The 12,788-nt window shown below is 24.5% G+C and overlaps 1 protein-coding gene across 1 annotated transcript; it reads right to left on the bottom strand.

Moving 5' to 3' along the window:
* Positions 1-6,721: 6,721 nt before the first annotated feature.
* Positions 6,722-8,310, bottom strand: LOC145835049 (uncharacterized). Its single transcript, XM_082942587.1, has 5 exons — positions 8,158-8,310; positions 7,828-7,923; positions 7,271-7,351; positions 7,120-7,197; positions 6,722-6,932 (listed from the first exon to the last, which is right to left on the bottom strand). The coding sequence occupies exons 1-5, from the start codon at positions 8,284-8,286 to the stop codon at positions 6,849-6,851; spliced, it is 468 nt and encodes a 155-aa protein (XP_082798713.1). The 5' UTR covers positions 8,287-8,310; the 3' UTR covers positions 6,722-6,848.
* Positions 8,311-12,788: the final 4,478 nt, after the last annotated feature.

Here is a 12,788-nt window from a genome sequence, read left to right as displayed (position 1 = left end):
GTTCCAAGAAAACTGCTCTAATATCCTTTCTTGTCTTTTCTATGGTTCTCTTTAAACGTTTTTTAATTATCAAAAGTCCATCATCGCGGTATAACTCGAAGTTTTCTTTAGTTAAAATTGGTTCAGATTGTTTTACAGGACAAACCGATTAACTCGCAAACTTCAGCGCCATTGTAACTTCCCATCGGCACGTCGAATAGGTCTTCTTTTGCATTCTTTTTGATCCAAACTTCGTTGTCATGTATAAGAACTGTCTTACAAGAGTGCAGTATAATTTCTATGTCTTAGCTGGTTATTTCCGTGTATTTCTTTGAAAATTCGATAGATTTCAGTTATAGGTTTTTTGATATACTTGGATAGAATTCCTCTATATCAAATTTTATAACCGTATAACTACTTTTGTTGGTGATTTTATTAAACCCTCTACTCCAGAACTGAGTTAATCGGCATAAGCAGACACTTCGCTAATTTTTATTTAAAATCCTTATATTGCCATGTCCGTATTTACAAATTTTATAAGTATGTTACATTCGTGCTTGTATTTTTATTTTCATTTTTATTAACATTTTTATTGTATTATTATTATATTTGTATTTCTAGCTTTTTATTTATTTTGTTTTTATCCAATAAGTTTTTTACTTTATTGGCCATTAAGCGTTTTGGAATCTTTTTGTTAATTTAGCAAGCTCATTTAATTTAATTAATTTTTATATGAATATAATTAGTCTTGATTAGTAGCATCTAGTAGTAGTATATATAGCTTTGTCTGTTTTACTTGATAGAGTTTTTAAATCGTGATCATTGCGTTTGCATGAAACACCGTGTGAATAAAACTCTCAATCTAAAATTGTCTAATTAATGTTTATTTGCTCCTTTTCGTTAAGCTCTTTATTGTGGAATTATAACTCACTATAAAATTAATACAATTAAAAAGTTAAACAATTATTTATTATTGAACCAAAAAATTTAACATTAGTAAAGACAATAAAAGCCAACAACAACAGCATCCGAGACAACCTACGACCGGTTTCGTCCTAATTAGGATTTATCACGCAGGCATAGTCGCGAGAAACCGCTGTAGAGATCTAACATCCTACCTGTACTTTAGCCCGCTTGGTTAGATGCCTAGCGACTATGCCTGCGTGATGAGTCCTAATTAGGACGAAACCAATTGTAGGTTGTCTCGGATGCTGTTGTTGTTGGTCGTGTGAAGTTCATTATTTATTATTTACACAGAATTAGAAAACTGTTTAAAAATGAGCTGTGCAATTCACAAAAAGTATTTAATAATGTAAAAATACAGTGATGGCTCAAAGCTCAAATTATTACTGAAGTTTAAAATGTATTACTTAATCTATTTTTTTGATAATCGTATTAAAAAAAGTTTTTACTTAAAATATTTTAATTATAATTTTGAATCCAACTTAAACTTGATTTTACAATCGTAATACTATTATTTAAAAAATATTACTAAAATTAAGATATAATCAAAAAATTATTCTTAGTTACGTTTGTTCAGTACAACTAAGTTTAACTGCTGGGCAGATATTGAGTTACAAATAAATAAACTATGGTCTAAAATATTTCATACACAAGTAGATTAATGTAGTTAAAAAGACTTGCTTTTTCTGTGAACACTGAACAGTAATAATCCGTGCACCCAAAGCTGAAACTTATGAACATCATATGTTTAAACACAAGCTTCCAGAAAATTGCTCTGGATTTTATTAAAACTCTAAAGTCAGCTACATCTGAGGAATTTGAGAACTTTGATTTTTACACGAGCTGAAAAGTTTTATTAGCTAAAATTTATTTATTGTATAAACTTTTTGTGAATCTACAACAAAATTCTTGGTTAAAGCTTTCTAACGAAATTAATAAGAAATAACTCTTTAGTCTACAAAAAAGATGTGCTTAATTTATATAGCCCGTTTTAAAATTAAATTTTCATTATTTTATTTATATTTTAAATTGTTTATAATTACGACCACTTTAAAAACGAAATATTTTTTAAGTAAAAAACTAACTTACAAAACATTATTTAATGAAATTCTGAGTTCAATAATAACTTGTTTTGTATTTTTTTGGTTTTGCTATAACAACTTTTTATAGGCTGATCCTAGTTTAAGTGTTTTTTAATGTTTTAAATGTCTGTATTAATACATATATTAAACTCAATGCATCTTCTATTTTTTGTCCTCTGCTCTTTTAAGTACTTGTTGTTTTATTATAATTAAATGATTTCAATTGGATATTTACTTAGCAAACATTATAAACAAATAGTATTTTCAAAGTTTGTTAACGAAGATATAAATTCTTAGTACATACTTAAAACTTTCAGTACGCTAGAAGTTTTTCAAATCTACTAAAACTAAATTTTCTGAACTTAAACTGTATACAAAAAAAATTAAAAAAATTATAATAATTAGCTTTTAAAAATCCTATTTATATTTTATATTTTATGCTTTTTTCTTGTACACGGGCTTACATAAAAATATACTTAATATAAAATGTCACTTCTGCATCTACGTAAACTAATTATGCAATGAAGAATTGATATACTTCAAAGTAAACTGTTTACTTTTGCTTTTAGAAATATCACTGCCCAATACTATAAAGAAGTGTAAATCCACATCTGAAAATAGTTGGTAATAATGAATATATGTAGCAGTTTAAAACTTGAAACCTTCCTTTATTTTTACAGTTAATGATTCGGAAATAGGAGGTGCAAGAGCATTTTGCATACTAAGCATCCTATTAGGTTTCTTAGGTGGTTTGTTTTTGATTTTAGTTCAAACGAATTGGATCTTTCAGTTTATGTCTCGTAGTGCTGGAAATGGTTTAGCAAGATTTACACCCTGGATAACGTTTATTTCAGGTGGAAAATAAAAACTGTTTTTAATTAAAGCAAGAATCTCTTATAAAAGAGAATTAACTTTTCTAAAGATCAACAAAAGTTTTTGAAGTAAAAAATCTTAAAAATAAAAAATAAAGTTACCAGATTATTTCAAGTTTTTATAAAAAAAAAATAATATTGTTTTATATTTTTGAATTTTGATGTTTTTACTGTGCTTATTTGTTATTAATTACTTACATTAAAACAGAATGATTTTTGTTTTATACTTTAATATACTCTTGTATTTATACGAAAATTAGCAGATTTTCAACACTCCTGCAGGCTCTAGACTAGATTCCAAAACATTTAGTATATATACCACTTTATTAAAAATTTAAGTGGAAAATTTTTAGTAGTAGTATTTTTTCATTTAATCAAAATATTTACAAAGGATGATTTTTTCTTAAAATAAAAAAGTATAACAAAACACTTTATTAAAATCATAACTAAAAGGAACTTTCAATCAAAGAATTATATGAGTTGAAAAAAAATTGAATTTTATTTTTAACCACAAAACTTAAAAAAAAATTAATTTAATTAAAACTAAACAAACAGTATTACTTTTGAAATATATTTTACTTAATAAGTAATTATAGTTTTATTTATTTAGTACATTTCTAAGATTAAAATAGTTTGGTTTTTTGTCTTTTTAGGACAGAAAATTTTTTTTAACTTGTATTTCAATTAAACTGTTTTAACATTTTGAAATTTTATGTTTATATCTTTAGTACTACTCAGACAACAATTTTTTTGTATTACTTTAATTACTACTGCGTTTTCTGTAAAAAATGCTGTTTAAGTAAAATAAAAGCTACAGTTATTTAAGTACGTTTCTTCAAATAAACAAGTGGTTGTGTATTATTTTTATGGTACATCTTTTTATTACGAAGAATTTTAGACTTTTATCGTAATTTAACTTGAACTAAGTGTGAAGTGTTAGAGCTGCTGTTGCTCAATTGTGTGCTGATTTCGTATTTTATAAAAGTTATCCTAGGAAAGTGTAACTAAACATTTTTCAAAGATTAATACAATTTTTTTTTTTTTTGTTCAACCATACTATAAATCTTACTAAGATGAGACATCAAATTATTGTTATATTTCAGCTGCGTTTTATTCAATAGGAATTGCATTGTTTAGGGATTTCATTTGTAATTCACCTTCAAACTTATGTTTTGGATCGGCAAAGGACTCAGCAAATTGGACAATTTACTACTGGTTAGGGTATGGAAGTGCAATAAGCATGTTTCTGTCGAGTTGTTTTTCAATCGGTGTTGCCATCGAGAACAAAAACGCATCAGATATCTAAACGTTAAAGAAACTCAAGTCTGGCAAGAAACATTTTCTGCAAATACGACTACCGCATTAAAAAAGTTAAAACATTAAATTTTTTTGAAAACTTATTAAAAGATTTTAAGTAAATTTATAAATAATAAAAGTTTTAATATCAATAATAAAATAGTTAACTATTTACAGTAACTTAAAACTTTTATGTATTTATTTTTCTAAAAGTAAGTAATAAAATATTTTTACAAAAGAATTTTATAAAAAGCACTAATGAGTCTTTATCGATTTGTAACAGAGTTAATGGTTTTAAATTTTTTTTTCAGGATAACAAAATATTCTACTTAAAGTAGTTAGCACAAAACTTTTAATTATATAATTTTAAAGTTTTAATTATTTTATTGAAAACAAAACATTAAAAACTTAACTTTTATTTGTGTAGGAAAAGTTTTTTTTTTGTTACAAAACATAAGTGGACTAAGTTTCTACATCTAGTTTATATATGAGTTTAATTTTTTTAAAAGTTTTGTATCAAAATTAAATGAGCACTAAGACACGAAAAAATATAATTTATATAAATAAACAAATATAAATGTTAGTGTAGTTCACAAACTAACTTTTATGTTTTACCAAGAGTTAGTTAAATATAGAGCTTATTAGATAGCTTGTATTTTAAAAACTAAACGTTTTTTGATGTTTTGTAGATCAACAAAACTCAATCAACTGATTATTTTTAATTAGTTGAGTTATTTTCAGCTCGTTTGATATCAGAATTTTTAGTAAAATAATAATAAATATGCTAAGTAACTATTTTATTAATGACCGGTTTCGTTCAGAAAAAATATAGCTTTGTTAAAGAATTAAAGAAATAGTAATGTGCACTTTAACATTGATGTTTTCCTAATGATTGTAGCTATTTTTTTTGTTGTACAGGCCTTGAAATTAGGGGCAATTGTTGTTTGTTTTACTATTGCCATACTTAATACAGTTTTTAAGATGCTTCTATTTAGTTTATATTATAGTATGTTGACCGACAAAAAAAAAGCACGCTCAAATTATTTGGTCCTATCACGGAAACATTTTCTAAGGTACATAACGATATATTTTTATCCTTATTATGCGAATATTTTTGCTCAAAAGTTCATTTTTATTCTAAGACTCAGCTATAAATTTCATTACGATTTATGTTCTTGCGTTGTTTTACCATTGTTTTTTTTTATCTTTCCTTAAATTATTTTTTAACAACCATCATATGTTTTATTTTTTTAAATAGGTTGTAATTTAAAAACCTTTCAATTTTTCTACTTTATTAGTGTTCTACTACTTTTTTAACATGTTTGGTATTTTATGTAAAAGTTTTACTTAAAAAAGGATTTTTTTTCTTAATATAGTTGATCTGCTGATAACCTTTTGTATATGTCTTTTGTTTTTTATTGGCAGTTTTTTTTTAATTATATTTAACCTAAGTGCATAAAAATTATAATACGTTGTTCTTTAAAAAGTATAAATCTAATAGAGGTCTGAAAACTTTTACTAAATTAACAGGTCTAATAAGTTTTAAGGCACAAACTGGTATTTTTTTATTGTTTTATTAATAAAGTTAATTACAACAGAAAATAAAATTCAAAATGGTCTAAAGAACTATTTTTTTTATGAGATAGTTTTCTAAAATTTTTTGGTGTAACATTAGAAAGTTAAAAAATAATTCTCGTATAAAGTTTTGTTTAAGAGTAAACACGTATAACTTTAAGCAAAATTATGTAAACAAAACAGTGAAACAATACACTGAACAAAAAGTTGGACACGTAAAAGTTTATATATACTTGAATATAATAAAGAAGTCTTAGAATTTTTTTTTTATGCTGGCTTAGTTAATATATTTTCAATTTTTATAGACCTAAAATAAACTTTTAAAAAATCTACTCTAAAATTTTGAAACATATAAGCTTATTTTTACAGAACTTAGGGTGAAGTCTAGCCGTGTAGATGACTAATTAAGTAATAATTTTATTTAATTAGTTGAGTAAAAATATAACAAAGTTTATCTAAATAACTTTAAAAAAGTAAATACGTTTAGAACTAAAGATAGCAAGGCCAACCAATTTTTTTGTAGTATTATAAATTTTTATTTTGTACACTAAATTTTATTTCCGAAAAGTGACAAATACTCAATTTATAAAGTAGGAAACTAACTAAAAACATGTTTTTGATAAATTTATACTAAGTAGATAAAGTAATAGTTTACAGACAAAAATAATATTTTTTATATGTTTAAAACACTACTATAATGATTTTAAATGAACTTAATTCAAATCTTTAGTAAGTTTAAACAAGTAAATGCTAAAGATAAAAAAAGAAAAATATTACAAACACTTTTCCGATATACACGTAATATTAAAATGAACATATATAAATCAGTGTCATAAGTATAGCAAAATAAATTTTAATCGTACAAAGGCTTAAAAATATAACTTTGTAAATAACCAATCAAGTTATATTAACAACCTAATACGGTATATCTTTTACAAACTTTTAAAACTTTCTTTCTTAATTTTTTTTTAGTAAAACATCCAATTAATAAGAATACAGTTCAAGTTCAAAAATCAAAAGCAAACGGACTTTAAAACTATAACTTAGTTGAAACTTGAAACCTAGCTAAACTTCACAAGTTTTATTTGTTTGATAAGTTGTTTTCTTCTTTATTCAAGATTCTAACCAATTCTATCATGTAGTTCAAATCTTTTGGTTTGACTACCTGAAATAAAGGTTTGTTTTACTGTAAACTTTTTTTTTTAATGTGTATAAACTTCACTGTAAAAAAAAATCTCAAAATCAATACATATTATAATGAACGCCTAAAATTACGATTCTTATTTAGTTTAAATAAATATTTTAAATTCAGTTTATTAGTATTGCCTAATACTTAGATTTGAACAACATACTAGCTTGTGTTTGAAGTTCTGTAATGGATTTACATCATTGTGCTTAGAGTTTTTTGTTGCAGCTTCATCCTTTATTTGCTAAAAATGTAAAACTTTATATAGTTTCCAGCTCTACAAAACATTAACAATACTAAAAAAGTTATTAAAATACCTGTTTCGATTTAGCGTACGATTCCTCGTTAGAAAGTTTTACTTGTTCGACATATTTTGCAAACTCTTCTGGGTTTATGGTCTGTAAGAACATATTTGAAATACAGATAAATAAAACTACTGCAGATCTAAGAAAATATTCTGAAAACGAAATTTGTATAAAACATAAGTTAGTGTATTAACCTATTTAATGTGTATGTATAATATATTTTATTTAAATTTCAAATTTTTTAAACTGCTTGTTTATAATTTTTAATAAACTGTTTTTTTTTAACAATAACTTTACAATTTTAATTTGTTTGCGTTTTTTCCATTACTTAAGCGAGTGTTCTAAACTTTTTAAGTTTTTTACACTTTTATAACTTTTATAGTACTTTCTTATGCTTTATGCAGTTTAATATATTATCAAAAAATCGATTACTTTCAAATTATTAAGATACTCAAGCATAGTCTTTTAGAAATCTAAGAAATGATGAAGCGAAAAAAGTTTGAATAGTTTTAGTAAAGTTAATGCTAACTTTCTAAAACAATCAGTACCAATATAAAAACTGCAATTACTTTAGATGTTTTTATAGCTTGAAGAAATTGTCTATATCCTTTGCCATTGTAATGGTCTTTGTTCAGTTTTGGCATTTTGTTTTCACCTTTTAAAACCTGTTTTTAATTTGATTAAAATAATTTGTAGTTACTATTTATTTGTTCAATATTGCAACTCTTAAAACTGTTTATGTAGTGCTTTTTGGAAAAGTTTAAATACTTTAGCTTAATAAAGTTTTTTATCCTTTTCTAAAAGCTTCTCTAAAAAATAGTTGTTAAATAGAGTTATTTTTTTCTGAAGTAATCTTAATTGTTTTTTATTCACCAGCAATAACTTATAATGTAACTTACGCGATTAATATTAATTTTATTTTGTCTAGAAAATGGCTTTGAAATACGTCTTGATTTTGGTGATGGAGCCCCACACGAAAATGTAATACATACAAACAATATAATCATTGTTTTCAATGTTGAAACCATTTTGTTTAGTTTTCGTCAAATTAAACGTCTATAATAAAGTGATAAAAGTTAAAAATTCTACAACTAAATATAAATAAACAACTGTAATTTAGAAAATATATTCTTTTAACATTTATTCATAAGTGTTAATTAAATATTATTTAAAAAAGTTAAAAACTATTAAAGCTTTTTTTAGAACAGTTTTATTTATCTAATTTGACATTAACAACTATATACAAAAAATATAGTGTAAGTATACATCATCCTTTTAAAAGTTTTATATTATAATTCAAATATATTGACAAACACGAAAATTTTGAAACATTTTTTTCAAATGTCAAAAAGGCTTTGAAGCCTCGGTATTTATGGGTCTAACGTGAGAAAAAAAGCTTATTTTGCATCGAGCATTTCCGCGAAATTTGAGAGAGTGCGCAGACAACAACAATCAAACGTGCTTATCTGGCGGAGGAGAGATTCGCTTTGACGGGTGAACTTTGCTCGTCTTTTATCGTTCAAAACTATTTTGAACCTTTAAAGTTTTGTCATCACTTGCATCTCGAGCATATTTCTTTAAAGAGCCGCCACTATCAGTAAGCCGTTGTCAAACGTCTTTTTGTGTTAACCGGAAATACGCGGTCATGCATTCTTGGCAGACATAACGTTCGTGATCTGGCAGATAAAAGTGTCGGTTCGAATTTTCTAATGTCTGGACTGTATGCCATCGCGATTGCAATCGCATAACCGTACTTCACTGTGTGTGGTGCTCACCCGAGCAACCGGGTTTAAACTTGTTTTGATCGAGTACGCGGAAGAATTTATTTTGTTTTGAGTTGCATCTCACAAGCTAATCCATTCTTCCGAAAAGTACTTCAAACGTGATAAATGATTAACTTTGATTGTTATGCGTAACTTCAAAGTAAAGTAATTAAAAACGTTGATTTATATTTTGGTAAATTTAGGATGTTACTACAAAAAAAATTTAGCGTTACAGTTGAACACCTGAAGTTTTTAATAAATGTTTTGAACGCCACTAAGCATAAATTTTTAATCATTTAATTTGTTTAAATTTAGACTTGATAAACATTTTTTTTTATTAATTAGCTTGCAAATATATTTGGCTTACTTAAAGTCTGACAAAGTTTTTTCTAAAGATTTTAATTTTTGGAAAGCTATTGATGTTTTAAAAAATATTACTAGATTATAGCTGAATAATTTCAATCTAATTAAATTTGTTGTCATATTTTAGAAACTATATCGACAAACGAAATAGCTAACAACATACTTTACAAAGTTGGAGATAATGAAATGAGATTTTAAATCTTATGACTATTTTTTTTATAGGCTAGAGGTTATTCATATGATAATTTTATCAATTTTTCAATAGGAGTTACTATATTTTGTGTGACAAAAACCACAACACAAACTTAATTAACGGAATAATATTTAATCATACAACGACAAAAAAGTTTTATTTTTTATGACTATCTTTAACACTACACTTAGTCCTTTTTTTACCTAATACTAACAACTAAAATTAGATATATTTATATTTAAAACTTAGAAAATGTTCAGCACGTAAACTTTGTCTTTAAACTTTTAAAAAATATAAATAACATTAAAAAAAGTAAGTGTTTCATATTATTAGAAATATATACATATTGTATAATTATACCTTAAAAAATAGTTCAAAGAAAAAAGTATTTTTGATTGTTTATTAGTGTAGGTATAAATTTTACGTATTGTTTTTTCTACCACTAAAAAAAAAATAAAAAAGATGTCTGACTTGTAAAAAACACAGTAAACACGGGAAAAGCATTTTTAAACTGTGATAATTTATTAGTATGTATACTTTTATACAATTTCTGTATAAGTTTTTTTTGTGTTGTCTGTTCTTATTTTTAGTTTAGTTTTGTTGCTATTTTTTGTTAAAATAAATTTAAAAAAGTAATTTTGTTTCCAAAAAATACAAAGCAATAAAAAAAAACAACAAGACAAAACTAAAAATAATAACAAACAACACAAAACAAAAGAAAAATAAACTTGTACAGAAGTTGTTTTTTGAATAAGCTACCTAAATTTAATTAAATTTTTCTGAAACGTAATGATGTGTACTTTTGATACTTTGAAAAATTATTTAAGCAAACTTTATTATTTTTCTGATGATATGCTAAAAGCATTGAAACAGCCGTTTACGATTTTAAAACTAGTTTTTTTTAAATCTCTGCGTTTGCATCGAGAACTTTGAAGTTTTTCAATTAAAAAATAATTTCTATTATATCATATGATGTGTATTTATAAACTACAACAGTTAGAAATTATAAAACAGAAAATAAATGCTATTCCTACTTTTACTGTGTTTTAAACAAATTAGATATCTAGATAGAAAGTAGTGAAATACGTATTAAATTATCATAGAAAAATTTGGTAGAGTGTTTTATATCTGTTATGCAATTAGATATCTATTTAATTTTTTAAATAATTCTGGAAAATACATCCAGTTTTAGATACGTAGAACTTATTCCTGATTTTGATTGTTAATACAACTTTACTTATAGTTTAGCATTAAATCTTAAAAATAAATTGTAGCATAATATACGGATAGTATAAACTATAATAGTTTTATTTCGATGACACAAAATAAATCAATTGTTTTTCAAGTGTGAATTGTAAAATAGTTTTACTATCTACTATTTACAAATATAGTTATGTAAAACATAAAGAACTTTTACTTATTTTTGTTTTTGAAATAGTTCATCACAAATTTTGAAAAACAATAGTATTTTCTTTAATCTAAAACAACCAAAAAAAGGTTTACTTTAATTTAATCTTGTATTTATTATCTAACGTGTAGAAAATAGTACCTTAAGTATGGTTTGAAATTGAAAACATATTTTTTTTAAGTTTTATTATGAATTCTAAAACAGCTTTTTTATCAGATATACTGCTGTTACAAAAAATTTTAGTAGGATAATCCTTCTTAAGCTAAAACTTAATAAATACTCACCATCAATCTGTTTAAAAGTATTAATACAAGAATTAACTTAGTTCAAATTCGTTAGACTAAATTGTTATCGCGCCATTAAAAATTAACGAGTTAAAATCAGTCCGTAACAATTATTGGGAAAACAAATTAATTTGTTTATACTTTCTTTAATAAACTTAAAAATAAATTCAAATAAAATAAGTATGTATTAAATAATAATTCATTTTACTGCTCTTCGTATCTGATAAACATCATTTATGTTATCGTAAATGTTTTGGTTGTAACAAACTATATCAAACAGCTTAACAGTTTAATTTTGTACTATATAACTAGTCAGAGATAATTTTAGGCCTTAAGTTCTATAGATTTAGACAAAAAAAAGACTTGACAAAAAATCATAAGAACTGTGTGAGTACTTAAAATTATAGTGTCATAACAACGTATAACCCTAGAACTTTCCCTTTATTTGAACAACAAAACATTATAAGATTTAAGTACGAAAGCACTTGTTTTATTTTTGTGTACATTAGTTTGAAGTTGATTAATTTTTAGTTTTGTATTTTACTACAGTTATTCTCAACACAACTTATCTCAAACTAAACCCTTAATAATAAAAGCTTAATTGCTTGTTGTATTAGATTTAAGCTAAAATTAAGTTTTATTAGATATATTTTTACTAAAGATAATACTTTAAAACTTAATCTTATTCATGTTTATCAGCTTGACTGAAAGAGCGTTTTTGACCCGGTAGCAACACGAAAAGTAATAAATTCAGGTCACGAACAAATCGTCTGAACTTGTCCTCGTGTTTATAAAACAATTCCACGAACAAGCTCGAGCAATTTCAAATACGTCGCTTTTATAAGAATATCCTGTTTTTTCTGTTAACACGTTGAAAATTACGTTTTTATCGTATAAATTATTACTTAATGAATTTCACAGATTCTTAACAGCTTCAATGTATTATCAATTTAAAACAGCTTTTTAATATTTTTTCGACACATTTTTCTGGAAAGTCACGTTTTTATATTAAAAAGTATGTAGAAAAACTTTGTTTTGTATATCGTTAATTACATTGGATTATTTGAATTACAAAATCTCTACTAAAATTACGTCTATGCTCAATATATTTTGTGTTGTTTACTAAGTTAGTTTATACCCTATGAACTTTATTCATTTTTATACTAATTATGTAACTGGTAAAAATTAGTTTTTTTTTTGACATTTCATGGATACTTTATTTAAAACTTATTTTTATGTACTAAATATTTTTCTAGTTTAAAAGTATGTAATTCTAAATAATATGATAATTTGTGTTTAACAAATAGATACTTGATATTAGAGCTTTACTATTATAATTTCTTAGAAACTTTATTTCAACACGTATTACAGTATTTTTTACTTAAACTAAAAGTTTATATGATATTTAAACCTATTTTAAGTTTAAAGGTAAAGCTTTTTTGACGTCAAACGTATTAAACATCGATTAAAAAAATACTTTAGTTAAAAAGTTTCAAACATATTTTCACACAGCTTATAT

Source organism: Thalia democratica, chromosome 4 (assembly GCF_965202585.1).
Source record: "Thalia democratica chromosome 4, ktThaDemo2.hap1.1, whole genome shotgun sequence".
NCBI classification, from domain to species: domain Eukaryota; kingdom Metazoa; phylum Chordata; class Thaliacea; order Salpida; family Salpidae; genus Thalia; species Thalia democratica.
Note: the sequence above shows the minus strand (reverse complement) of the source record. Positions and strands in the feature narration are given on the sequence as shown.

Excerpts from the sequence above, each read along its gene's own strand:
- LOC145835049 (XM_082942587.1), bottom strand. The coding sequence starts at position 8,286 with ATGGTTTCAACATTGAAAACAATGATTATATTGTTTGTATGTATTACA. Across the intron at positions 7,924-8,157 it reads ATAAAATTAATATTAATCGC|GTTTTAAAAGGTGAAAACAA; the intron begins GTAAGTTACATT and ends AATTAAAAACAG. Across the intron at positions 7,352-7,827 it reads AAGCTATAAAAACATCTAAA|ACCATAAACCCAGAAGAGTT; the intron begins GTAATTGCAGTT and ends ATGTTCTTACAG.